At 50.9% G+C, this 26,737-nt stretch overlaps 1 protein-coding gene across 4 annotated transcripts in view; it reads left to right on the top strand.

Annotated features, from left to right (window-relative positions):
- Positions 1–5,392: 5,392 nt before the first annotated feature.
- Positions 5,393–26,737, top strand: part of IL12RB1 (interleukin 12 receptor subunit beta 1) — a 29,227-nt gene continuing 7,882 nt past the window's right edge. For 2 of the 4 annotated variants that reach the window (XM_019014873.4, XM_019014872.4), the window contains exons 1-12: positions 5,399–5,572; positions 8,839–8,898; positions 10,067–10,181; positions 11,957–12,126; positions 15,308–15,447; positions 16,606–16,636; positions 17,065–17,184; positions 19,326–19,408; positions 20,580–20,817; positions 23,227–23,394; positions 24,418–24,555; positions 26,243–26,398. In XM_019014873.4, coding sequence (XP_018870418.1) covers positions 5,509–5,572; positions 8,839–8,898; positions 10,067–10,181; positions 11,957–12,126; positions 15,308–15,447; positions 16,606–16,636; positions 17,065–17,184; positions 19,326–19,408; positions 20,580–20,817; positions 23,227–23,394; positions 24,418–24,555; positions 26,243–26,398 — 1,483 coding nt within the window. In that variant the 5' untranslated portion in view covers positions 5,399–5,508. Of the gene's footprint in view, positions 5,573–8,838; positions 8,899–10,066; positions 10,182–11,956; positions 12,127–15,307; positions 15,448–16,605; positions 16,637–17,064; positions 17,185–19,325; positions 19,409–20,579; positions 20,818–21,605; positions 21,752–23,226; positions 23,395–24,417; positions 24,556–26,242; positions 26,399–26,737 lie in introns of those variants that run through there. The other 2 variants (XM_019014874.4, XM_019014875.4) reach the window with 2 other exon arrangements.

Raw genomic sequence — 26,737 nt, 5'->3', positions numbered from 1 at the left:
TTCTCCATGTTGGTCAGGCTGGTCTCGAATTCCTGACCTCAAGTGATCTGCCCACCTCGGCCTTCCCAAAGTGCTGGGATACAGGCATGAGACCACATTTCTACCAAAAACTGAAAAAAAAAAAAAAAAAAATAGCTGGATGGTCGGGGGGCGGTGACTTACGCCGGTAATCCCAGCCCTTTGGGAGGCCGAGGCCAGCAGATCACTTAAGGTCAGGCATTTGAGACCAGCCTGGACAACATGGTGAAACCCCATCTCTACTACAAATTCAAAAATTAGCTGGGTGTGGTGGTGCATGTCTGTAATCCCAGCTACTCAGGAGGCTGAGGCAGGAGAATTGCTTAAACTCAGGAGGCAGAGGTTATAGTGAGCTGGAAATCGCACCACTGCACTCCAGCCTGGGTGACTGAGCAAGACTCTGTCTCAAAAGTTAAAAAAAAAAAAAAAAGAAAGAAAAGCCGGGCATGGTGGCATTGGCCTGTGTCTCAGCTATATCAGAGGCTGAGGTAGAAGGATAGCTTGAAACTGGGAGGTTGAGGCTGCAGTGAGCTATGATTGTGTCACTGCACTCCAGCCTGGGTAAGAGTGAGACCCTGTCTCAAATAAAAATAATAATTAAACATCCTCAAATGATCCCTCAGAGGCATTAGAAAGTCCTGATTGAATGATGAAAATTGTTCTTGTTGATGAGTGATGCCTATGAGTTTGTTAAATTAACAAATGGATTGTCTCCTGGCTAACTCCTATGCATCCTTCAACACCCTCTTTAGATGATCCTCAGCGACATTAGGGTCTCTTGCCACATGGAGGGAAGCTCGGCCCTCCTCCTCGGGCTGAAGGTCTCTCTCCCTGAGAAGGCGGAAGCTGAGGAGGTGGGGAAGTGCTGTGGTTCCTCCCGTCATGTTTTCTGGGGCCCCCGTGACTCGATCCTTCCTGCTTCACCCGCCCCCGAGTCTGTGGGGCATCTGAAAGTGGGGCAGCCCTGGGAACTTATCTCAGATGAGCTTCTGGGGCAGCTGGGTGGGGCCATACGGGGCCCACAGGGCCTCTTGGCAGGCCTAGAGAGGGAGGGAAGGAGGTGGGCTTGCCAAGATGTGGCAAGGGGAAGGTGGGATGTGGCGAACTTCAGAGGGAGTGTCAGGCTGTGACTTCAATAAGGGGAGAAATACCACTTCACCTTTGTCTGGGGTACCCCTCCAGCTCACACACCTGCCATGGCTCCCTACTGCCCTCGGAGAAAGCCAGGCCCTTTAGCCTGGCACTCGAGGCCCCAGCCCATCACCCCACAGAACCCCAGACCCACTGTGTCCATCTTGGTGGTCCCCAAAGCACCTCCTCTGGACTTTTGCCTCTGCTGTGGCCTCTGCCGGAGATGCCCTGTAATTCTATAAATTCTAGCTCAAGTGTCCCTCCTCCAGGCAGCCCTCCCTGCTCCACTTCAGGGCACCCGGCCTCCATCTGTTCCTGATCCCAAGGGGCTAGGGGCGTCTGTGTCCAGCTTTTCACCTCCCCAGCCCTGTATCTCCCTCCCTCGATGTTTTTCCAGCAGCTGCCAGGCAGAGGCCACTGGGGAACAACAACAATGACTAATCACACTGGCCAGCGGGTGGACAGCGCTCACTGCAAGCCAAGCCCTCCTTCATACTCACAAAAGCCCATTTTGCAGGTGGGAAGGATGAGGCCTGAGAGGGCCAACCTTGGTGCGGATGGGGGAAGCCCTGAGGCACGGTCTCCACTCTGGAAGGGGCAAAACTATACTCCACAAGGGGTGGTTTGAATCCATCTCTTCATCTTCAGCTGGGGCCTCAGGTGGTCTGAGTGCCCCTGGACTCAGTTTCCCAATCTGTGAAATAAGGCAAGTGAGGGACTTTCCAGGAATTGGTGGAGTTGGGAGGGTCTCAGGATGGTCAGGAGGGGGCCATGACTTTCCTCTGATCTCTACCTATTTCCTCCACCTTTCTTGTTATTTTTTGAGCAGGGTCTTGCTCTGTGGCCCAGGCTGGAGTGCAGTGGCGCAATTAGAGCTCACTGCAGTCTCGACCTCCCTGGCTTAAGCCTCAGCCTCCCAAGTAGCTGGGACTACAGGCACCTGCCACCATGCCTAGCAAATTATTTTTTGTAGAGATGGAGTCTCACTATGTTGCCCAGGCTGCTCTTGAACTCCTAGCCTACAGCAATCCTCCTGCCTTGGCCTCACAAAGTGCTGGATTACAGGTATAATCCACCCTGCCTGGCCTCCTCCATCTTTATGTATCTCTCTATCTCTGTCCCTTTCTCTGTCTCTGCCCCTCCCCCAGGCCTCACACATCCATCCCCCAGCTGACCCTGGCCTGGGCCCCGGGGCCAGAGAAGGCTGTCCTGTATGGGGTCACAGGGCCCCCGTCCCCACTGTGCCAGGCCCAGGACACTGAGTCTTTGTCCCTAACTCACTGACCTCATAGCCTGCTGGGCGCCTGACCCTGGCCAGCTCAGCTGCCCCTCAGAGCCAGGCTTCTTGAAGGAGGGACCTCCTCCCAGGAAGCTGAACCGCATTGCACAACCCTGGCCACTTGGGCCTCAGTTTCCACAGATGCTCATCCCCAGGAGAGACCCTCTCCCTCTCCCTCCTCAGTGCCCCTGGACTCTAAGAATATTTCTTTTTTCTGTAGATGCATCTCACTTAACCTAAAATTCATCTCTTTTTTTTTTTTTTTTTTGAGACAGAGTCTCACTCTCTCACCCAGGCGGGAGTGCAGTGGTGTGATCTCGGCTCACTGCAACCTCTGCCTCCTGGGTTCAAGCGATTCTCCTGCCTCAGCCTCCTGAGTAGCTGGGATTACAGGCGCATGCCATCATGCCCAGCTAATTTTTGTATTTTTAGTAGAGACTGGGTTTCACTGTGTTGTCCAGGCTGGTCTCGAACTCCTGACCTCAAATGATCCACCTGGCTCGGCCTCCCAAGTGCTGGGATTGCAGAAGTGAGCCACCGTGCCCGGGCCGGAAATTCATCATTTTAAAGCAAACGATTCAGTGACATTTAGCACATTCAGTGTTGTGCAACCACCACCTCTATCTGGTTCCAGAACATTTGCATCACCCCAAAAGGAAACCCCGCATACATCAGCAGTCACTTCTCACTCCTGCCTCCCCCCAGCCCCTGACAACCACTCAGCTACTGTCTGCCTCTGTACATTTGCCTATTTTGGATATTTTATATAAGTGGAATCATACAGTGTGTGCCTTTCCTGTCCATCTTCGTCCACCCAGCATGATGGGGTTTTTTTGTGTGTATTTTTTTTTTTTTTTTTTTGAGATGGAGTCTCACTCTGTCACCCAGGCTGGAGTGCAATGGCACGATCTCAGCTCACTGCAACCTCTACCTCCCAGGTTCAAGTAATTCTCTCTGCCTCAGCCTCCCGAATAGCTGGAATTACAGGCACATGTCACCAGGCCCGGTGAATTTTTGTATTTTTAGTAGAGACAGGGTTTCGCCTTGTTGGCCGGGCTGGTCTCGAACTCCTGACCTCGGGTGATCCGCCCACCTCGGCCTCCCAAAGTGTTGGAATTACAGATGTGAACCACTGCGTCCATCCCAGCATGATGTTTTTGAGGGTTCATCCACATGGTAGCTTGGATCAGAGCTTCTCCACTGACATTTAGAGGCTTTGCCGACAGTGGGGAGGGAGGGGCAGGAAACAAAATACTCAGAGGCTAAGAAATGGAACATGGGGGAGAAACTAAGCTGCATCTCTTAAATTTTTTTTTTTTTTTTTTTTTTTTTTAAGAGACAGGATCTTGCTCTGTTACCCAGGCTGGAGTGCAGTGGCGCAATCACGATTCACTGCAGCCTCAACCTCCTGGGTTCAAGCCATTCTCCCACCTCAGCCTCCTGAGCAGCTGAGAATACAGATGTGTGCCACCACGCCTGGCTAACTTTTAATTTATATATATATATATTTTTTGAGATGGAGTGTCACTCTGTTGCCCAGGCTGGAGTGCAGTGGCGCAATCTTGGCTCACTGCAACCTCCACCTCCTGGGTTCAAGCGATTCTCCTGCCTCAGCCTCCTCAATAGCTGGGATTACAGGTGCCTGCCACCACACCCGGTTAATTTTTGTATTTTCAGTAGAGACAGGGTTTCACCATTTTAGTCAGGCTGGTCTCAAACTCCTGACCTCGTGATCCACCTGCCTTGGCCTCCCAAAGTACTGGGATTACAGGCGTGAGCCACCGCGCCTGGCCTAATTCTTTATTTTTTATAGAGATGGGGTCTTGCTATGTTGTTCAGGCTAGTCCCAAACTCCTGGGGTCAAGTGATCCTCCCACCTCGACCTCTCAAAGTGCTGGGATTAGAGGGGTGAGCCCAGGTGCACAAGGCTGGAGCTTGGCATGTGGGGAGGTGGGCATTGTGGAGGTCCAGAATGCTGCAAGCTCTTTGTAACAATTTGTCGGAAGGATGAAATTAGGCCATCCAAGAACATTGCCCTCCTTCAGCTCTTGAGTCTCAGATTCAGAAGCTGGTGAGATGGCCCGGTGCGGTGGCTCACGCCTGTGATCCCAGCATTTTGGTAGGCCAAGGCGGACGGATCATTTGAACCCAGGAGTTTGAGACCAGCCTGGGCAACATGGCAAAACCCCCTCTCTAAAAAAAAAAAAATGCAAAAATTAGCTGGGCGTGGTGGTGCATGCCTGTAGTCCCAGTTCCTGGGGAGGCTCAGGTAGGAGGATGGCCTGAGCCTGGGGAGGTTGATGTTGCAGTGAGCCGTGATTGCACCACTGCACTACAGCTGGGCCACAGATCAAGACCCTATCTCAAAAGAAGAAAAAAAGAATTTGGCAGCCAGGCACGGTAGCTCATGCCTGTCATCCCAGCACTTCAGGAGGCTGAGGTGGGTGGATCACTTAGGGTTAGGAGTTCGAGACCAGCCTGGCCAGCATGGTGAAACCCCGTCTCTACTAAAAATACAAAAATTAGCTCGATGTTGTGGCAGTTGCCTGTAATTCCAGCTACTCGGGAGGCTGAGGCAGGAGAATTGCTTGAACCCGGGAGGCAGAAGTTGCAGTGAGTGGAGATCATGCCACCACACTCCAGCCCAGGTGACAGAGCGGAGCTCCATCTCAAAAAAAAAAAAAAAAAAAAAAAAAAAAAATTGGCTAGAGAGGGCCAGGGACCTGGCCAAGTGCATGGAACCACAGGTGGCCCATGAGGCTGGCATCTGGGTGTTCAGTTCAGGTCTGGGGCCAGCAGGGCAGAACCCCCTAGAACCCTGACTTGCTCCAAAGTCAGACTTGCTCCAGAGTCTGTGGCCGCCACCATCACCACCACCACGGAGCTGACTTCCTGGGTTTCTCTTTCACTTTGACTTGCCCTAGGGATGGGCTGTGACACTTTACTTTTTTTCTTTTTTCTTTTTTTTCGGTCTTTTCTCCTTGCTCAGCTTCAATGTGTTCCGGAGTGGGGACGGGGTGGCTGAACCTCGCAGGTGGAAGAGAGGCTCCCCTGGGGCTGTGGGGCTCTACGTGGATCCGATGGGGCCGCTGGTGACCTGGGTGGTCCCCCTCCTCTTCCTCTTCCTGCTGTCCAGGCAGGGCGGTGAGTCCCCTAACCCTGGCATGGTGGTTCCTCTTGCTGGGTGGAGGCACGTGTATGTGTGGAGAGCTGTGGGCCTGCTGTGTGGGTTGGTTTCATCTCTCTGTGCCTCAGTCTTTCCTGCTGTCAAATGGGAGATGGGCAGTCATGGCTTCTGGGATCGAACTTAGACATCTTTCCTCCGGTCTAGATTTTCTCTTCTGTGAAATGCACTAAATTTTTTCTACCTCCCGGAGTTCAATGAGAAAAAAAACTAAGGAAGGAGTAAAAAGCAAGTATGTATCTAATAGGTATACATAGTATAGTATCTTATGTATGTAGTTTACAATAGATAGACATACATAATATAATGTATACAGTCATTTCCATATTTATGGGGCAATGGTTCCAGGACCCTCTGCAGATACCAAAATCCAAAGATGCTCAAGTTCCTGATATAAAATGATAAAGTATTTGCATATAACCTATGCACATCCTTCCATATACTTTATTTATTTATTTATTTATTTATTTATTTATTTATTTATTTACTGAGATAGGGTCTCACTCTTGCCCAGGCTGGAGTGCAGTGGCCTAATCATAACTCACTGCAGCCTTGACCACCTGGGCTCAAGTGATCCTCCTGCCTTAGCGCCTTGAGTAGCTGGGACTGCAGGCACACACTACCATGCCTGGTTAATTTTTTTGGTGTATACTTTTTACAGAGACAGCGTCTCGCTGTGTTGCCCAGGCTGGTCTCGAACTCCTGACTCAAATGATCCACTCACCTCGGCCTCCCAAAGTGCTCAGATTACAGGCGTGAGCCACCATGCCCAGCCTTCCTATATACTTTAAATAATCTCAGGCCCTGCACGGTGGCTCACTCCTGAAAATCCAGCACTATGGGAGGCCAAGATGGGTGGATCACTTGAGGTCAGGAGTTCAAGACCAGCCTGGCCAACATGGTGAAACCCCATCTCTACTAAAAATGCAAAAATTAGCCAGGCTTGATGATGGGAACCTGTACTCCCAGCTACTTAGGAGCTGAGGTGGGAGGATCGCTTGAACCCAGGAGGCAGAGGTTGCAGTGAGCCGAGATTGCAGCACTGCATTCCAGCCTGTGTGGCAGAGCAAGACTCTATCTCAATAATAATAATAAAAAATAAACTTTCCCTCTCTGTACACTGGGGATCAGCGGGGTGCTGACTTTTTCGATGGCTCTTGAGATGCACTGAGTGCCTGTAGAATGCCCACAGCTGTGCTGGCCACACCTCAAGGTCCCAGCGCCTTCAGGGGCCAGGCATGGCTGGAGACCAGCAGCAGGGAGGGGGCGAGGGGCAGCCCACGAGGTATCCTGGAGATAGTGGCAGTGAGTGGTCAGTCGAGGGAAAGGGAAGGAGGATGGGCTTTAGGCTGTCAGGCGTGGGTGGGTGGGTGGGGGTTCTGTGTCATCACAGAGAGAGATGGAAGGATGGAGAGCCTTGTGTGTTAAGCATCTTTCCCCCCTCAAGGTTGGACACTTGGGACCGTTTCCTGGGGTGCCGCCTTCTCCCCCAAGGCTTCCAATCTGCCTGCAGGGCTCAGGACAGGTCCTTCTTGTGGGAGTGAGGGCGCCGGGGTCTTCCTGACCCATCCATGGTGGCATCCCCCTCCTTCTCTCACCCAGTTCCACACCTAGCTGACTGTGGCAATCCCAAAGGGCACAGGGATCCCAGTGGCTGAGGGAGGTCGCTGCCTCCTGGAGAAATGTTATTAATAATTGCCCTGACTGCTAGTGGGCCAAGTGTGCTTGCCTGGGCCAGCCCTGGCAGGCCTCTCCCTGCCATGCACCCTCTACTGTCTCTCCCCATGCTGGCTTCAGACACTGGTGCCACCCCAGGCACACCCCCACTTCTCTCTGCCCTCCAGACTGTTGGTCTTACTGTTCTTTCCTGCGGGGGTACCTCCCGAGAGTGTCTCCCAAATATGCATCTCAACCTCTGAGGACTAAAGGGTGGTGGATGAATGAATAGACAGGTGGATGGGTGGGTAAATGAATGGATGGATGAATTAATAAATACATGTATGTATGTATGTATGTATGGATGGATGGATGGATGGATGGATATATCGGTAGGTAGATAAATGGATGGATGGGTGGGTGTATGGATGAATGAATACGTGGATGGATGGATGGATAGATTGGTGACTAGATGGATAGATGGATGGTTGGGTGAATAGATAATGGATTAATGAATGCATGGATGCATGGATAAATACATGGATGGATGGATGGATGGATGGACTAATGAATACATGGATGGATGGGTGAATGGGTGGATGGTGGGGTGGATGGATGGATGGATGGATTAATACATGGATGGATGGATGAATGGACAAATGGATGGATAAATGGGTGGATGGTGGGGTGGATGCATGGATTAATACATGGATTGATGGATGGATGGATGGATGGATGGATGGATGGATGGATGGATGGTGGGGTGGATGGATGGATGGATGAATACATGGATGGATGGATGGATGGTGGCGTGGATGGATGGATGGATGAATACGTGGATGGATGGATGGATGGTGGGGTGGATGGATGGATGGATGAATACATGGATGGATGGATGGATGGATGGTGGGGCGGATGGATGGATGAGTAGATGGATGAATGAATACATGGATGGATAGGTGGATGGGTAGATGGGTGGATGGATGGATGAATACATGGATGGATAAATACATGGATGGATGGGTAAATGGGTGGATGGTGGGGTGGATGGATGGATGGATGGATGGGTAGATGGGTGCATGGATGGATGAATACATGGATGGATGGGTGAATGGGTGGATGGTGAGGTGGATGGATGGATGGATAGATGGGTGGATGGATGAATGAATACATGGATTGTTGGATAGATGGATGGGTAGATGAGTGGATGGATGGATGAGTACATGGATGGATGGATGGGTAGATGGGTGGATGGTGGGGTGGATGGATGATGGATGAATACATGGATGGATGGATGGATGGATGGATGGATGGATGGGTGAATGGATGAATTCATGGGTGGATGGATGGGTAGATGGTGGACGGATGAATAAATACATGGATGGATGGGTAGATGGGCAGATAAATACATGGGCAGACGGATGGATGGCTGGTGGTAGGAGGGTGCATAGATGGGAAAGTGGGTGGGTGGGAGGGCTGATGATCACTTGGGTGTAGACCCCAAGGCTGCGCCCTTCTCCCCACACAGTGCAAGGCCAGGGATGTCATTATGTCTTCATTGCCTTTGCAGCTGCCTGCAGAACCAGTGAGTGCTGTTTTCAGGACCCGCCATATCCGGATGCAGACTCAGGTTCGGGGCAGTTCCTCATTGTTGGCTGAGGATTATGTAGGGCTCTGCCTGACCCCATCCACAGCAGCCCCTCCCATGGCCTCCACCACCAGGCCAAAGACCCAGCCCTGCCTGTGGTCTTGGGAGCCCCCACCCCACCACCTGCTGGCCCATTCTTACCAGGTTCAAGTTGCCCTGGAGTAGCCAGCCGCCTCTCTGAACATTATCACTTCCCTAGCACGGTCTCAGGGCTGGTGTCTGTGTCCGTTCAGATTGGTCGGTACATGGGAGAAAGTACCTGTTAAGCATTTTGAAGCCCCCCCCCCCCAACCTGATAAATTATTGGAACATTTATTTTATTTATTTATTTTTGAGACGGAGTCTTGTTCTGCTGCCCAGGTTGGAGTGCAGTGGCCTGATCACAGCTCACTGCCACCTCCGCCTTCCAGGTTCAAGCTATTCTCCAGCCTCAGCCTTCCAAGTAGCTGGGATTACAGGTGCCCGCCACCACACCCGGCTAATTTTTGTATTTTTAGTAGAGACGAGGTTTCACCATGTCGCCCAGGCTGGTCTTGAACTCCTGAGCTCAAGTGATGGTGAGCCACCTGCCTCAGCCTCCCAAAGTGCTGGGATTCCAGGAATGAGCCACCGCGCCCGGCCATATTGTCAGAACATTTATGCTCCTAATGCACCCTGAAAAGGGTCTGACACTAAGCAGACACGCTGTCCATTCTTTTGTTTGATAACGATTTACTGAGCATCTTCTATGTGCGGACACAGTTCTAGACATAGGGAACTGGCTGTGAGCTCAACTGACTTCCCAAGACCACAGCCTAGTGGAAGAGATAGACAACAGGCAAACAAATGTCTATCACAAATGTGATGATGTGTTTTGAAGAACCAGAGGAGGAAAGTTGGGGCCCGGGGGACCCCCCAAAAGAAAACACCAGAGGAGGGTGAGGGATAGAGAGAGAGGTGGCAGGACATCCGGCCTCTGCGAGGACAAGTTAGGAGGCTGAGGATTCGGAATAGGTTGAGGTGAGAGACGGCAGGGGATGAGGTAGGAAGGACGCAGGGAGGGTTTAGGCTGAGGCGACGCTGAAAGGTGTAAGCATCACAAAGATTTGTCTTAGGCAAGAAGACCCCTCCAGACTCTGGTCTGTTCCCAAGCCTACAGGATCTCTTCCAGGCTCGGCCTCAGGCCCTAGGGACCTGAGATGCTATCGGATATCCAGTGATCGTTACGAGTGCTCCTGGCAGTATGAGGGTCCCACAGCTGGGGTCAGCCACTTCCTGCGGTGTTGGTGAGGACCCCTCTACCATTCCCAAACCCTCACCCACCATCCCACTCTTGCTCCAACCCCCTCTGGTGCCCCTACTTTCGGATGCGTGATCTTGGCTGGGTCAACACTCCTTCCTGGGCTTCAGTTTCTCATCTAAGAAGAGAGAGTTGGAGGATTGTGGTGGGGGGTTGGTCAGTGAAGGTAGGCATCCCAGGGCGGGTGGCCATGAGGGTCTCTCTAGTCCTTTTTTCTTCTTCACCCTTTCACTTATCCTTCCATCCAACCATCCATCCATCCAACCATCCATCCATCCATCCAACCATCCATCCATCCATCCAACCATCCATCCATCCATCCATCCAACCATCCATCCATCCATCCAACCATCCATCCATCCAACCATCCATCCATCCATCCAACCATCCATCCATCCATCCAACCATCCATCCATCCATCCATCCAACCATCCATCCATCCATCCAACCATCCATCCATCCATCCAACCATCCATCCATCCAACCATCCATCCATCCATCCAACCATCCATCCATCCATCCATCCATCCATCCATCCATCCAACCATCCATCCAACCATCCATCCATCCATCCATCCATCCATCCAACCATCCATCCATCCATCCATCCATCCATCCATCCATCCAACCATCCATCCAACCATCCATCCATCCATCCATCCATCCAACCATCCATCCATCCATCCAACCATCCATCCATCCATCCAACCATCCATCCATCCATCCATCCAACCATCCATCCATCCATCCAACCATCCATCCATCCATCCATCCAACCATCCATCCATCCATCCAACCATCCATCCATCCATCCATCCAACCATCCATCCATCCATCCAACCATCCATCCATCCATCCATCCAACCATCCATCCATCCATCCAACCATCCATCCATCCATCAATCCATCCATTTTTTCTTTTTTCTTTTTTCTTTTTTTGAGATGGAGTCTTGCTCTGTTGCCCAGGCTGGAGTGCAGTGGCATGATGTCAGCTCACTGCAACCTCTGCCTCCTGAGTTAGAGTGATTTTCCTGCCTCAGCCTCCTGAGTAGCTGGGACTATAGGCACACACCACCACACCTGCTGATTTTTGTATTTTTAGTAGAGACAGAGCCTCACCATGTTGGCCAGGCTGGTCTTGAACTCCTGGCCTCAAGTGATCCACCCCCCCTTGGCCTCCCAAAGTGCTGGGATTACAAGCGTGAGGCACTGCGCCCAGCCCTTTCATTCGTTTCTTCGCTGTGTGGTGCAGTCCTTGCTGGGAGATACTGGGGTCCCTCAAACCCCTCCAGTCCCAGACTGATCTCCAAGGAACCCCCAGGCTGGGGGAGGAGGTGTACAAGGGACAGAAAGGGATGCTGGGGGCTGGGCACGGTGGCTCACGCTTGTAATCCCAGCACTTTGGGAGGCTGAGGTGGGCGGATCACTTGAGGCCAGAAGTTGGAGACCAGCCTGGCCAACATGGTGAAACCCCATCTCTACTAAAAATACAAAACTTAGACGCATGTGGTGGCATATGCCTGTAATCCCAGCTACTAGGGAGGCTGAGGTGGGAGAATTGCTTGAACCAGGGAGGTGGAGGTTGCAGTGAGCCGAGATTGCGCCACTGCACTCCAGCCTGGGTGACAGAATGAAACTCCATCTCCAAACAAACAAACAAACAAACACCAAAAAAACGATGCTGGGATGTGATGCACAAAGTCGGCTGTGGGGTCCACTAGGACCCCAGACTTGGCACTGACACCCTCCTTCCTGCTGCAGCCTTAGCTCTGGGCGCTGCTGCTACTTCGCCGCCGGCTCAGCCACCAGGCTGCAGTTCTCCGACCAGGCTGGGGTGTCTGTGCTGTACACTGTCACACTCTGGGTGGAATCCTGGGCCAGGAACCAGACAGAGAAGTCTCCTGAGGTGACCCTGCAGCTCTACAACTCAGGTTAGCACCTTGTTCTCCCCCCGTCCGTTTTTCACCCAGAGAGGCCATCAGGCTGCAAGGCTGGAGCTGGAAAGGATTCCTGGCCCCTGGCAAGGGACTTGATACTGCTAGCCATTGTCACTTCACGTAGTGTCACACAAACACTATTGTGACAAAGCAGTCTTTCATGGTCCCCTTACCAATCCCCTATTCCTGGGCACTTAGGTTGCTTCTGGTTTCTCTCTGCTAGCCATAATGCTGCCAAGACCTGGTTGGGTTCTTATTATCTGTTCTCATGACTCGACATCATGTATTTTGCTGGGTGCGGTGGCTCACGCCTGTAATCCCAGCACTTGGGAGGCTGAGGTGGGCGGATCACAAGGTCAAGAGATCGAGACCATCCTGGTCAACATGGTGAAACCCCATCTCTATTAAAAATACAAAAATTAGCCAGGAGTGGCCACGCGCACCTGTAGTCCCAGCTACTGGGAAGACTGAGGCAGGAGAATCGCTTGAACCCGGGAGGTGGAGGTTACAGTGAGCTGAGATTGAGCCACTGCACTCCTGCCTGGTGACAGAGCAGGACTCCATCTAAAAAACAACAGCAACACACACAAAAAAGCCAAAAAATTTGCCTGGTGTGGTGGTGCATGCCTGCAATCCCAGCTACCCAGGAGGCTGAGGTGGGAGAATGGCTTGAATCCAGGAGGCAGAGGTTGCAGTGAGCTAAGATCAAGTCACTGCATTCCAGCCTGGGTGACAGAGCAAGACAGTGTCTCAAAAAAAAAAAAAAAGAAGAGAAAAGAAAAGAATGAAGGAAATCATGTCATTTGCCACAACATGGACAAAGCTGGAGGACGTTACGCCGAGTGAAGTAAGCCAGGCACAGAAACAAAAATATTTCATGACCTCACTTACACATATAATCTTTTTTCTTTTCTTTTCTTTTCTTTTTTTTTTGAGATGGAGTTTCGCTCTGTCACCCAGGCTGGAGTGCAGTGGCGCGATCTCAGCTCACTGCAAGCTCTGCCTCCTGGGTTCACACCATTCTCCTACCTCAGCCTCCCCAGTAGCTGGGACTACAGGCGCCCGCCACCGCGCCCGGCTAAGTTTTTGTATTTTTAGTAGAGACGGGGTTTCACCGTGGTCTGGATCTCCTGACCTCATGATCCACCCACCTCGGCCTCCCAAAGTGCTGGGATTACAAGCGTGAGCCACTGCGCCCATCCCACTTACATGTATAATCTTAAAAAAAAAAGTCGAATATCTAGGCACCGAAAGTAGAACTGTGGTTACCAGGGATGGAGAGAAGGAGGAAATGGGGGAGATGTAGGTCAAAGGAATACAATTTGTAGTTACGCAGCACAAATAAATCTAGAGTTCCAATGTGCAGTAGAGAACTATAATTAAAAATAATGTATATTGAAAATTTGCTAAAAGAATAGATTTTAGGGCTGGGTGCGGTGGTTCACGCCTGTAATCCTAGCACTTCGAGAGGCCGAGGTGGGAGGATCACCTGAGGTCAGGAGTTCGAGACCAGCCTGACCAACATGGTGAAACCCCATCTCTACTAAAAATACAAAAATTAGCCGAGTGTGGTGGTGGGCGTCTGTAATTCCAGCTACTCGGGATGCTGAGGCAGGAGAATCACTTGAACCTGGGGTATGGAGGTTACAGTGAACCGAGATCACACCACTGCACTCCAGCCTGGGTGACAGAGTGAGACTCCATCTCAAAAAAAAAAAAAAAAAAATTTTAAGTGTTCTCACCACACACCAAAAAAGTAATTATAGAAGGTGATGGATATGTATATATATTTTTAAGAGATGGGGTCTTGCTATGTTGGCCAGGGTGGTCTTGAACTCCTGGGCTCAAATGATCCTCCTGTCTTGGCCTCCCAAAGTGCTTCGAGTACAGGCATGGGCCCCTGTGCCTGGCCATGGATATGTTAAATTCCTTACTGTAGTAATCATTTCACTATGGATATGTATATGAAACCATCATACCTCTTAAATTTATACAATGATACAAAAAAAGAATCAGGCAGGGTATGACCACGGTGCAGCAAGACTATTTTATGCTAATTTATGTCTCTCGTTAGGTCAGGTTCCTTGAAATGGATCTAAAAACTAAGTACGATTTCCCTGATAGTTCTAAACAAACAAACAAAAAAAGAATTGGCTGGACACAGTGGCTTATGCCTATAATCCCAGCACTTTGGGAGCCCGAGGCGGGCGGATCACCCGCAAGAGACAGGTACTTTTGTAAATTGCTTACCAGAATCGATTACCCTCTGGCAAGCAATTTACAAAAGTGTCTGTCTCTTCACAGCCTTGCCAGCAATGGGTGTTAATATTTTAAAGATATCTTCACTAACAGGATCCTGTGTATAAATCTTTATTAAAAATTATTTATTTTTAAATTTTAATTTAATTTTAATTTGTTTTGAGACAGAGTCTTGCTCTGTCACCCAGGCCGGAGGGCAGTGGTGGGATCTCGTCTAACTACAACTTCCGCCTCCTGGGTTCAAGCGATTCTCCTGCCTCAGCCTCCCAAGTAGCTGGGATTACAGGTGCCCACCACCATGCCTGGCTAATTTTTGTATTTAGTAGAGACGGTGTTTCACCGTGTTGGCCAGGTTGGTCTTAAACTCCTGACCTCAGATGATTCACCCGCCTTGGCTTCCCAAAGTGCTAGGATTACAGCTATGAGCCACTGCTCCTGGCCATATTTGTTGTTTTTTTTAGAGACAAGGTCTCCCTCTGTCTCCTAGACTGGAGAGCAGTGGTGTGATCAGGGCTCACTTCAGCCTCAGCCTCCTAGGCTCAAGTGATCCTCCCATCTCACTCTCCTAAGTAGCTGGAACCACAGTCATGAACTACCATGCCTGGCTAATTTTTATGTAGAGATGTGGGGGGATCTCACTATGTTGCCCGGGCTGGTTTCGAACTCCTGGGCTTAAGTGATCTTCCTGCCTTGGCCTCCCAAAATACTGGAATTACAGGGTGAGCCACCGTATGTGGCTTGTGTATAAATCTTGACTTTTTGATCATAGTATACCAGGTTTAGCTGGGACCTGCAAGGTGTCCCCTAATTCATATTTAGGGATTCAGTTGCTTACCCTGGACAGGGTGGATTTTCAGGGCCCATTAACTCACATACGTGTGGGCTGCCCCTCGCCAATCCCTACCTCTGCTTCCAGTTAAATATGAGCCTCCTCTGGGAGACATCAAGGTGTCCAAGTTGGCTGGGCAGCTGCGTATGGAGTGGGAGACCCCGGATAACCAGGTTGGTGCTGAGGTGCAGTTCCGGCACCGGACACCCAGCAGCCCATGGAAGTTGGTGAGTTTGTTTCCCAAGTCCAGGGTGGACACGGGCCTCTCCAGGGCACCTTCACCCCCAAATCGGTCTCACCATCTCTGCATCTGTCCCCGCTCCCAACCAGCCCCCACTCTAGCCCCTGAGGTGGTTTTTTTTTTTCTTTTTTTTTTGTCTGAGACAGAGCCTTGCTCTGTCGCCCAGGCTGGAGTGCAGTGGCATGATCTCAGCTCACTGCAACCTCTGCCTCCCAGGTTCAAGCGATCGTCCTGCGTCAGCCTCCCGAGTAGCTGGGATGCAGCTAATTTTTGTATTTTTAGTAGAGACGGGGTTTTGCCACGTGGGCCAGGCTGGTCTCAAACTCCTCAGGTGATCCGCCCACCTTGGCCTTCCAAAGTGCTGGGAATACAGGCATGAACCACCACACCTGGCTCCCACTAAAATTTTTTAAAATAAATTTTTTCTTTTGGAATAATCTTCGATTTTCGGAAAAGTTACTATATAAACTGGTGCAGAGAACGCCCATATACACTTTACCCAAACTCCTCTGATGTTAATGTCTTACATAAACTCCAGGCATGATTTGAATGTCACCAATTTTTCCTGGAATGTCTTTTTTCTCTTCCCAGATTCAATCCAGGATCCCACATTGTGTTTACTAAAATAATTATTAATTTTTAAAATTTAGTTATAATAATTTTTTACTGCTTTATATGTTCCTAAAGAAGGTTTGAACCTAGAGAAGGTTCTCTAGTAATTAATGATAGAAATAATCCCTGGAAGTATGGTCTTTAATTTAAAACAATTTAGCGAGGTGCAGTGGCTCACGCCTGTAATCCCAGTGCTTTGGGAGGCCGAGTTGGGGTGGGATTGCTTGAGGCCAGGAGTTTGAGACCAGCCTGGGCAACATGGTGAAATCCTGTCTCTACCAAAAATGCAAAAATTAGCTGAGTGTGATGGTGCATGCCTGTAGTCCCAACTATTCAGGAGACTTAGGCGGGAGGATCACCTGAGCCCCGGGAGGTTGAGGCTTCAGTAAGCCGTGATTGCACCACTGCACTCCAGCCTAGATGACAGAGTGAGACCGTGTCTCAGATAAATAAGTAAATAAATAATTGTAAAACAGCAAATATTTTTCAGCACCAAAATGCAAAACAATATATGAATATGTTCTTATTCTAGGGCGACTGCGGACCTCAGGATGATGATACTGGTGAGAATAATAATAGTAATGACAACAACAGCTGCAGCAAATTGGCATTAATTGAGCGCCTACTGTATGCCAGGTCCAATGCTAAATTTTTTTGTATGCCTCTTACCCTGCGCCATAGTTCAGTATTGCATTCTTTCCAAATTGCAGGTGGGGAAACAAATCAAGACTTGGAGGGGGTGAGAAGCCTTTGGCCAAGGTCACGACCCAAGGGATGGCCGCAGCCAGGACTTGAACTGAGGGGCAGGGATGGACGTGGGTGATCCTGGAGGCCCTAAGAGGACAGGGCCTGGCCTGCTTCTGCTGAGCCCCCAGGACCCAGCACGTGGCTCTGTACACAGTCGGAGCTCAATAAGTGCATGATGGTTAAGTGACTGGCGCCAAGTCCTGGACAATTCTTACAGCCTGATGTTCGACCTGCCTCTCCCCAGAGTCCTGCCTCTGCCCCCTGGAGATGAATGTGGCCCAGGAATTCCAGCTCCGACGACGGCGGCTGGGGAGCCAAGGAGGTTCCTGGAGCAAGTGGAGCAGCCCCGTGTGCGTTCCCCCTGGTAAGATCACTCTGAGTACAGGAACAGGGGCAAACATTAGAAATAAGGCAACAGCCGGAGGTGGTGGTGCACACCTGTAGTTCCAGCTGCTCAGAAGGCTGAGGCGGGAGGATCACTTGAGGCCAGTGATTTGAGACCAGCCCGGGCAACATAGTGAGACCCCCATCTCTAAAAAATAAAATAAAATGGGGCCGGGCGTGGTGGCTGATGCCTGTAATCCCAGCACTTTGGGAGGCTGAGGCGGGCGGATCACTTGAGGTCAGGAGTTCGAGACCAGCCTGGCCAACATGGTGAAACCCCTTCTCTACTAAAAATACGAAAATTAGCTAGGCGTGGTGGCGGGAGCCTGTAATCCCAGGTACTTGGGAGGCTGAGGCAGGAGAATCGCTTGAACCCGGGAGGTGGAGGTTGCAGGGATCCAAGATCACACCACTGCACTCCAGCCTGGGCGACAGGGCCAGACTCTGTCTCAAAAAAAGTAAAAAAAAGTAATAATAAAATAAAATGGAAAAAGAAATAAGGCAGCAGGTATTAGAAACAAGGTGGTGAGTGTTAGAAATAAGGCAGAGGGAGAAATGGGTGCTCAAACCCTGACAATGTGGCATCTGGTCTTGCTGCACCCACTTTAGGGTTTTTTGCTGCTGTTTTGTTTGTTTGTTTGTTTGTTATTTTTTGTTTTTTTTTTTTTTTTTTTGAGACGGAGTCTTGCTCTGTCGCCCAGGCTGGAGTGCAGTGGTGCCATCTCAGCTCACTGCAAGCTCCGCCTCCCGGGTTCATGCCATTGTCCTGCCTCAGCCTCCCAAGTAGCTGGGACTACAGGTGTCTGCAACCACACCCGGTTAATTTTTTGTATTTTTTAGTAGAGATGGAGTTTCACCATTTTAGCCAGGATGGTCTCAATCTCCTGACCTCGTGATCTGCCCTCCTCGGCCTCCCAAAGTGCTGGGATTACAGGTGTGAGCCACCGCGCCCGGCCTACTGCTATTTTTTGTTTTGTTTTGAGACTGTCTTGCTCTGTCACCCTGGCTGGAGTGCAGTGGTGCGATCTTGGCTCACTGCAACCTCTGCCTCATGGGTTCAAGCGATTCTCCTGCCTCAGCCTCCTGAGTAGCTGGGATTACAGGCATGCACCACCACGCCCAGCTAATTTTGTATTTTTAGTAGAGATGGGGTTTCGCCATGTTTGCCCGGCTGGTCTCGAACTCCTGGCCTCAAGTGATCCTCCCACCACGGTCTCCCAAAGTGCTGGAATTCCAGGTATGAGCCACTGCGCTCAGCCCACTACAGGGCTTTATCAAGTGAGAATCATCAGGCTGAACCTCACGGCGTCTCAAGGACAATGTCACCTGCAGGTGGCAGGGTGTACTAAACGGCTGCTGCCCTGAGCCTGGGCAACAGGAAAATGAGTGAGAGGGTTTCAAACCATGCAGAAAAGCCTGGCGCTGTGGTTTATGCCTGTAATCCCAGCACTTTGGGAGGCCGAGGCCAGAGGATTGTTTGAGGCCAGGAGTTTGAGACAAGCCTGGGAATCAAAACGAGACCCTGTCTCTAGTCTATAAAACAACAGCAACAACAACAAAACCATGCAGAGAAATACATTTGCATTCAAAAAGGAACTTAGAGGCCAGGCGCGGTGGCTCACTCCTATAATTCCAGCAGTTTGGGAGGCCGAGGCAAGTGGATCACAAGGTCAGGAGTTCGAGAACAGCCTGACCAACATGGTGAAACCCCGTCTCTACTAAAAATACAAAAATTAGCGGGACATGGTGGTGCATGCCTGTAATCCCAGCTACTTGGAAGGCTGAGGCAGGAGAATCGCTTGAACCCAGAAGGCAGAGGTTGCAGTGAGCTGAGATCGCACCAGTGCACTCCAGCCTAGGTAATAGAGTGAGACTTTGTCTCAAAAAACAAACGAACAAACAAACAAAAAACCTTAGGCAACATGAGATTACAGGTGGCAGTTATCCCTGGGGATGCAAATTGTGTTAATTTTTCTTCCTTCAGTTTTTTCTCTTTTCTGCAATTTGGGGCAGCAAGGGATTTTCACTTTGTAAATGTGGAGAATCCATCATTTACAAAGAAAACATCCATCAGTCTTTCTCTCCTTCCAATTCGTCTGGTTGGTTTGGTTCTGATTGCAGAAAACCCCCCACAGCCTCAGGTGAGATTCTCGGTGGAGCAGCTGGGCCAGGATGGGAGGAGGCGGCTGACCCTGAAAGAGCAGGTAACGGGGCTGTCACAGGGCTGTGGGGTGGCCTGGGATGGGGAGCCGGAGGCAAAAGGCTAGGCGGGGGATGAGCAAGTGGTAGATGGAGGAAGATGAGATGTAGAGGTGGCAGGAAGTGGGCAAATTGTGGGTTTAACTCTGAAGGTAATAGGGAGCCATGGAGTGTGTGTGAGCAGGGGAGGCACATGACTGGACTCAGATGTTCACAGACTTTCCCTGGCTCCTGTGTGAGAAACAGAGTGTGGGGGAATTGCACAGAAGCCAGAAGGCCAGGAAGGAGATAATGGTGACTGCATTTGCCTGGGTAGCAGATTATTGCTTTAAGTCCCAAAACAACCCATTAAGTGCAGTCTGATTAGTTTACAGAGAGGGAAACTGAGGCATAGAGGGAGTATCTCTGTTGAGACAAAACTGACAAATACTCCACTCATTGACTTTACCATAGTCATCTTAGTCAGGTCCCTAATGGGCTGTTACTATAAGGCTGTAGCAAAAATCCTTTACTTCCTATGTTCCTCTAACTCAAATTCCTCTTCTTTTTTTTTTCTTTTTTTCTTTTTTTTTTTTTTTGAGATGGAGTCTTGCTCTGTCGCCCAGGCTGGAGTGCAGTGGCGCCATCTCAGCTCACTACAAACTCCACCTCCCGGGTTCACGCCATTCTCCTGCCTCAGCCTCCCGAGTAGCTGGGACGACAGGCGCCCACCACCACGCCGGGCTAATTTTTTGTATTTTTAGTAGAGACTGGGTTTCACCGTGTTAGCCAGGATGGTCTCAATCTCCTGACCTCATGATCCACCCGTCTTGGCCTCCCAAAGTGCTGGGATTAGAGGCGTGAGCCCCCATGCCCGGCCTCTCAAATTCCTTTTCTAAGGAAAAATTTTCTGCTCGAGGTAACTGGGTTAAAAGATGGAAACATTTTTGTTTTCCTGAATGTCAGTGGGTTTTGTCAATTTCCCACCTCCCTCAAGCTAGATGTGTGCGGGAGTTGAATGCCTGTCTCACAGCAGCTTTGCCAGCATTGAGGTTTATTATTTTTTTAAATTTTTGATGCATGTTATTGGCTGTGGCCTTTGTCCAAGTCTGTCTTCATAGGCTGTGCCCTGCTGTCTGCCTATGTGATGATGAGTGTGATCAGGTACCCACAAGCTGTCTTTCATACTCCTGACAGCCAACCCAGCTGGAGCTTCCAGAAGGCTGTCAAGGGCTGGCACCTGGCACAGAGGTCACTTACCGACTGCAGCTCCACATGCTGTCCTGCCCGTGTAAGGCCAAGGCCACCAGGACCCTGCACCTGGGGAAGATGCCCTATCTCTCGGGTGCTGCCTACAACGTGGCTGTCATCTCCTCGAACCAATTTGGTCCTGGCCTGAACCAGACGTGGCACATTCCTGCTGACACCCACACAGGTGCCTCCTCTGGGTGGGGAGGGCGGTATGAGGGCCCCTCAGAGCTGAGCACCTACTCTGAGCCTCAGCTAGACCAGGGTGAGAGGAGTGAGGCAGAAAATTTTAAAGGAGTGCCTGATTTAGGGGTGTATCAAAAATTCAGTAATCAGCCAGGCATGGTGGCTCACACCTGTAATCCCAGCACTTTGGGAGGCCAAGGCAGGTGAATCACCTGAGGTCAGCAGTTCGAGACCAGTCTGGCCAACGTGGTGAAACCCAGTCTCTACTAAAAATACAAAAATTAGCTGAGTGTGGTGGCTGTAGTCCCAGCTACTTGGGAGGCTGAGGCAGGAGAATCGCTTGAACCCAGGAGCCAGAGGTTGCAGTGAGCCGAAATTGTGCCATTGCACTCCAGCCTGGGCAACAAAGAGCGAGACTGTGTCAAAAAAAAAAAAAATTCAATAATCAAGATCCATAATGCAGTTTTTTGTTGTTGTTGGTTGGTTTGTTTGTTTTTTTTAAGAGACAGAGTTTTGCTATGTTGCCCAGGCTGGACTTGAACTTCTGGGCTCAAGCAATCTTTCTCCCTCAGCCTCCCAAACAGCTGGGAATATAGGCATGTGCCATCATACCTGGCTATTATGCAATATTAAACAACAACAACAAAAACTAGCTGAGCCACTGCACTCCACCCCGGGTGATAGAGCTACACTCTGTTTCAAAAAAGAAAAAAGAGAGAAAGAAAGAAAAAAGGCTAGAGTTGACCCTGTGTTTATTTAAGATCTAACTTCTTTTTTTTCTTGTGACAGATGGCATGATCTCAGCTCACTGCAACCTCCGCCTTCCAGATTCAAGAGATTCTCCTGCTTCAGCCTCCCGAGTAGCTGGGATTACAGGCATCTGCCACCATACCCGGCTAATTTTGTATTTTTAGTAGAGACGGGGTTTCACCACATTGGCCAGACTGGTCTCGAACTCCTGACCTCAGGTGATCCACCTGCCTTGGCCTCCCAAAGTGTTGGGATTATAGGCGTGAGCCACCATGCCCAGCCTAATTTTTGTATTTTTAGTAGAGATGGAGTTTCACCATGTTGCCCAGGCTGGTCTCAAACTCCTGCCCTCAGGTGATCCACCCACCTCAGCCTCTCAAAGTGCTGGGATTACAGGTGTGAGCCACTGTGGCCGACCTACTATTTTTATTATTTTTGAGCTAGGTTCTCAGTCTGTTGGCAGACTGGAGTGCAATCATGGCTCACTGCAGCCTTGAACTCCCAGACTCAAGTGATCCTTCCACCTCAGCCTCTGGAGTAGCTGGGACTACAGACATGCACCACCACACCTGGTTAATTTTTTATTTTTATTTTTTGTAGAGACAGGGGTCTCCCTACGTTGCCCAGGCTGGTCTTGAACTCCTGGGCTCAAGTGATCCACCCATCTCCACCTCCCAAAGTGCTAGGATTACAGGCGTGAGCCACCGTACCCAGCCTGGTCCCATATCATAGTGAAATGGTGCCTATAAAGCTCTCAGCATTGGCTTGGCACATGCAGTCGGTACTCAATAAACGGCAGTTGCTATCCCCAGAATTGCAAGCAGTATCCATTTCTCTGACATTCATGCAGACGCCCTGGCGGGAGGGAGTGGGAGAGATTTGCCCAGGGACTGAGTGGGTGTGTGCTCGTGCTTCTGAGTTTGGCATGAGACCACCAGTGGCGCCGGTCAGGCCGGGGAGGCCTGGTCTTGCATCACACTCTCCGCCTAGGCGAGGCAAGTGGTGGGCAGCCAGGTATCTGCCACAGCCGGAGACGCCTACAAGGCTGGAAGTGGGTGTAATGGCAGTACAGGAAGCTCTCATGGTGAATATCCTGGCAAGGAGACAGCAGTTAGGCTGGAGGAGGACTCAGCTCATTCAAACACCACCTGCTGACTGGATGCGGAGGATTACGCCTGTAATCCCAGCACTTTGGGAGGCCAAGGCAGGTGAATCACTGGAGGTCAGGAGTTCGAGACCAGCCTGGGCAACACGATGAAACCCCATCTCCACCAAAAAATAATAATAATAAATTAGCCAGGAAATGGTGGCGCATGCCTGTAGTCCCAGCTACTCAGGAGGCTGAGGCAGGAGACTCATTTGAACCCGGGAGGCTGAGGTTGCAAGGAGCCGAGATCATGCCACTGCACTCCAGCCTGGGCGACAGAGCAAGACTCCGTCTCCAAAGAAAAAACAAAAAAACAAACGCCATCTGCTACCCACTTTGTGCCTGGCCCCAAGGCAGCCTCCAGTGCGGGGAAACAGCCAAACGCAGACACCCCTGGCCCTGTAGGGTCAGGGGTATAGACAAGAGGGTGGGAGAGAGGCTGCAGGAGCCAGAGAAGGGGGCTGGGGAGAGAGATGGCAACTGTCACGATGGGTCTCTCCCCTCTCCTTCCAGAACCAGTGGCTCTGAATATCAGCGTCGGAACCAACGGGACCACCATGTATTGGCCAGCCCGGGCTCAGAGCACGACGTATTGCATTGAATGGCAGCCCGTGGGCCAGGACGGGGGCCTTGCCACCTGCAACCTGACTGCACCGCAAGACCCGGATCCGGCTGGAATGGGTAATGGCCTGGAATGGCCTGCCTCTACCCCTCCTCTGTGCCCTCCCTTTTAGGTCCTGGTGGGTTCAAACCTGCAGGGAAGGCACACAGCGGGTGTCTAAGGCCCAGAGAGGTGTTGCTGCTTACTCAATGTCATACAGAGGTAGGGACAGGGTGAGGTTCGGAGCCTCTCACCCATATGGGTCTGGAACCTCTTGCTGGCATCCTGAGCTCAGTTCCAGGCAGATCACACACATACAGGTAATGAATCTCACATCTCAAGGTGTTTGTTAAATATTCAACCGCGCCCGGGAAGGTGGCAGTTCGCGAGATGCTGGTGGCAAATTAATGAGCAGTCTTTAGGGAAAGGGGGGCTGTGAGGCTCAGGTGGCCTCTCACTCTCCCGCTTCCTGCTCTGGGCCTTGCCAGAGCCCCAGAAAGCCTCAGCCTCAGCCTGTTCCTTGAAGAATACACAGCCTGAGGAGACAGAACTGGACACGGAACCCCTGACCCCATTGTCCGGGCAAGGTGGCTAACACCTGTAATCCCAGCACTTTGGGAGGCTGAGGCAGGTGGATCAACGGAGGTCAGGAGTTCGAGACCAGCCTGGCCAACATGGAGAAACCCTGTCTCTACTAAAAATATAAAAATTAGCCAGGCATGGTGGTGTGCACCTGTAAATCCCAGCTACTCAGGAGGCTGAGGCAGGAGAATCGCTTGAACCCGGGAGGCAGGGATTGCAGTGAGTCAAGATTGCGCTATTGCACTCCAGCCTGGGTGACACAGCGAGACTCCATCTCAAAAAAAAAAAAAAAAAAAAGAAGCCCTGGTTCCATGGAGTAAGGGCTGGGTTAGAGGGGAATGGGGATGGAGTTGGGGGCGTTGCATAGGGAAGAGATCTTGGAGGAGGGGATATTGGTGCAACGGCTTTGAAACATGAGTAGGAGTTTTCTGGGGGTTCCTGGCAGATGGCACAGCCAGTGCAAAGGTGCAGAGGTGGGAACACAATCTACTGAATGGCCTGGCCTTTGCTTATCCTTCCAGCAACCTACAGCTGGAGTCGAGAGTCTGGGGCAATGGGGCAGGAAAAGTGTTACTACATTACCATCTTTGCCTCTGCGCACCCCGAGAAGCTCACCTTGTGGTCTACGGTCCTGTCCACCTACCACTTTGGGGGCAATGGTAAGTGACCCAAACCTGCAGGTTTACATTATTTTTTCTTTTTAAATAATTTAAAAAAATAGAGGCTGGGCACAGTGACTCACGCATGTAATCCCAGCACTTTGGGAGGCCAAGGTGGGTGGATCACCTGAGGTCAGGAGTTTGAAACCAGCCTGGCCAACATGGCGAAACCCTGTCTCTACTAAAAATACAAAAATTAGCCGGGTGTGGTGGCGGGTGCCTGTAATTCCAGATACTTGGGAGGCTGAGGCAGGAGAATCGCTTGAACCCAGGAGGCGGAGGTTGCAGTGAGCCGAGATCATGCCACTGTACTCCAGCCTGGGTGACAGAGCAAGACTCTGTCTCCAAAAAAAAAAAAAAAAAAAAAAAAGGACAATGCTGTTAAGGCAGACAGAATGGCTCACCCCTGTAATCCCAGCACTTTGGCACTTTGGGAAGCTGAGGCTTGTGGATCACTTGAACCCAGGAGTTCAAGAACAGCCTGGGCAACATAGCAAGACCCCATCTCTACAGAAAGAAAAAAATTTGCCAGCCATGGTGGTATGTGCCTGTAGTCCCAACTACTCAGGAGGCTGAGGTGGGAAGATCACTTGATCCCAGGAGTTCGAGGCTGCAGTGAGCTATGATTGCACCACTGCAATCATACAACCTCTGCCTCCCGGGTTCAAGCCATTCTCCTGCCTCAGCCTCCTGAGTAGCTGGGATTATAGGTGTGCACTACCATGCCTGGATAATTTTTTGTATCTTTAGTAGAGACAGGGTTTTAGCATGTTGGCCAGGCTGGTCTTAAATGCCTAACCTCGTGATCCACCTGCCTTGGCCTCCCAAAGTGCTGGGATTACAGGTGTGAGCCACTGCGCCCGGCCAGCATTGCCCATTTTATAGATAAGAAAACTGAGGCCCAGGGAAGGGAAATGACAGTGACTGAGTGGCAGAACCAGAATTAAAACCCAGCCCACCTGAATCTGTGGCCAATGTTACCTCCGTCTCTGGACAGTGGGAGGCTGGGCATTCAGGAAGTGCTCAACCAGCACTCCTTTTTTTTTTTTTTTTTTTTTTTCTTGAGACAGAGTCACTCTCTGTGGCCCGGGCTGGAGTGCAGTGGCATGATCTTGGCTCACTGAAACCTCTGCATCCCGGGTTCAAGCGATTCTCGTGCCTCAGTCTGCCGAGTAGCTGGGATTACAGGCGCCCACCAACATGCCCTGCTAATTTTTGTAGTTTTAGTAGAAACAGGGTTTCCCCATGTTCCTCAGGCTAGTCTCGAACTCCTGACCTTAAGTGATCTGCCCACCTTGGCCTCCCAATATGCTGGGATTGCAGGCATGAGCCACCGTGGCTGGGCTTTTTTTTTTTTAAAGACAGGGTCTTGCTCTGTTGCCCAGGCTGGAGTGCAGTGGTGCCATCTCGGCTCACTGCAACCTCTGCCTCCTGGGCTCAAGTGATTCTCCTGCCTCAGCCTCCTGAGTAGCTGGGATTACAGGTGTCTGACACCATGCCTGGCTAATTTTTGTATTTTTAGTAGAGAAGGGGTTTTGCCATGTTGGCCAGGCTGGTCTCGAACTCCTGGCCTCAAATGACTTACCCACCTCGGCCTCCCAAAGTGCTGGGATTACAGGTGCGAGCCACTGTGCCAGGCCTCGACCAGCATTCTTGGCGTTGACTATGACAATGGTACTGGTTGCAGCCTCAGCGGCTGGGACACCACACCATGTCTCGGTGAAGAATCATAGCTTGGACTCTGTGTCTGTGGACTGGGCACCATCCCTGCTGAGCACCTGTCCCGGCGTCCTAAAGGAGTATGTTGTCCGCTGCCGAGATGAAGACAGCAAACAGGTGTCAGGTACGTGAGGCAGTGCAGACCTGGCTTGGGGAGGAAGGGAGGATCCTGGCCTGTGATCTCTCTTGCTGTGTGACCCTGGGCACCTTGCCGTCCTTCTCTGGGCCTTGGTTATCAAACCCTTAAAACAAGAGAATTGGCTGGGCGCAGTGGCTCACGCCTGTAATCCCAGCACTTTGGGAGGCCAAGGCGGGCGGATCACCTGAGGTCAGGAGTTCAAGACCAGCCTGACCAACTTGGAGAAACCCCGTCTCTCCTAAAAATACAAAATTAGCCGGGCATGGTGGCACATGCCTGTAATTCTAGCTACACAGGAGGCTGAGGCAGGAGAATGGCTTGAAC

The sequence above is a fragment of the Gorilla gorilla genome, chromosome 20, assembly GCF_029281585.2.
Source record: "Gorilla gorilla gorilla isolate KB3781 chromosome 20, NHGRI_mGorGor1-v2.1_pri, whole genome shotgun sequence".
NCBI lineage: Eukaryota > Metazoa > Chordata > Mammalia > Primates > Hominidae > Gorilla > Gorilla gorilla.
The sequence above is the reverse complement of the archived record's forward strand: the minus strand, read 5'-3'. Positions and strand labels throughout refer to the sequence as shown.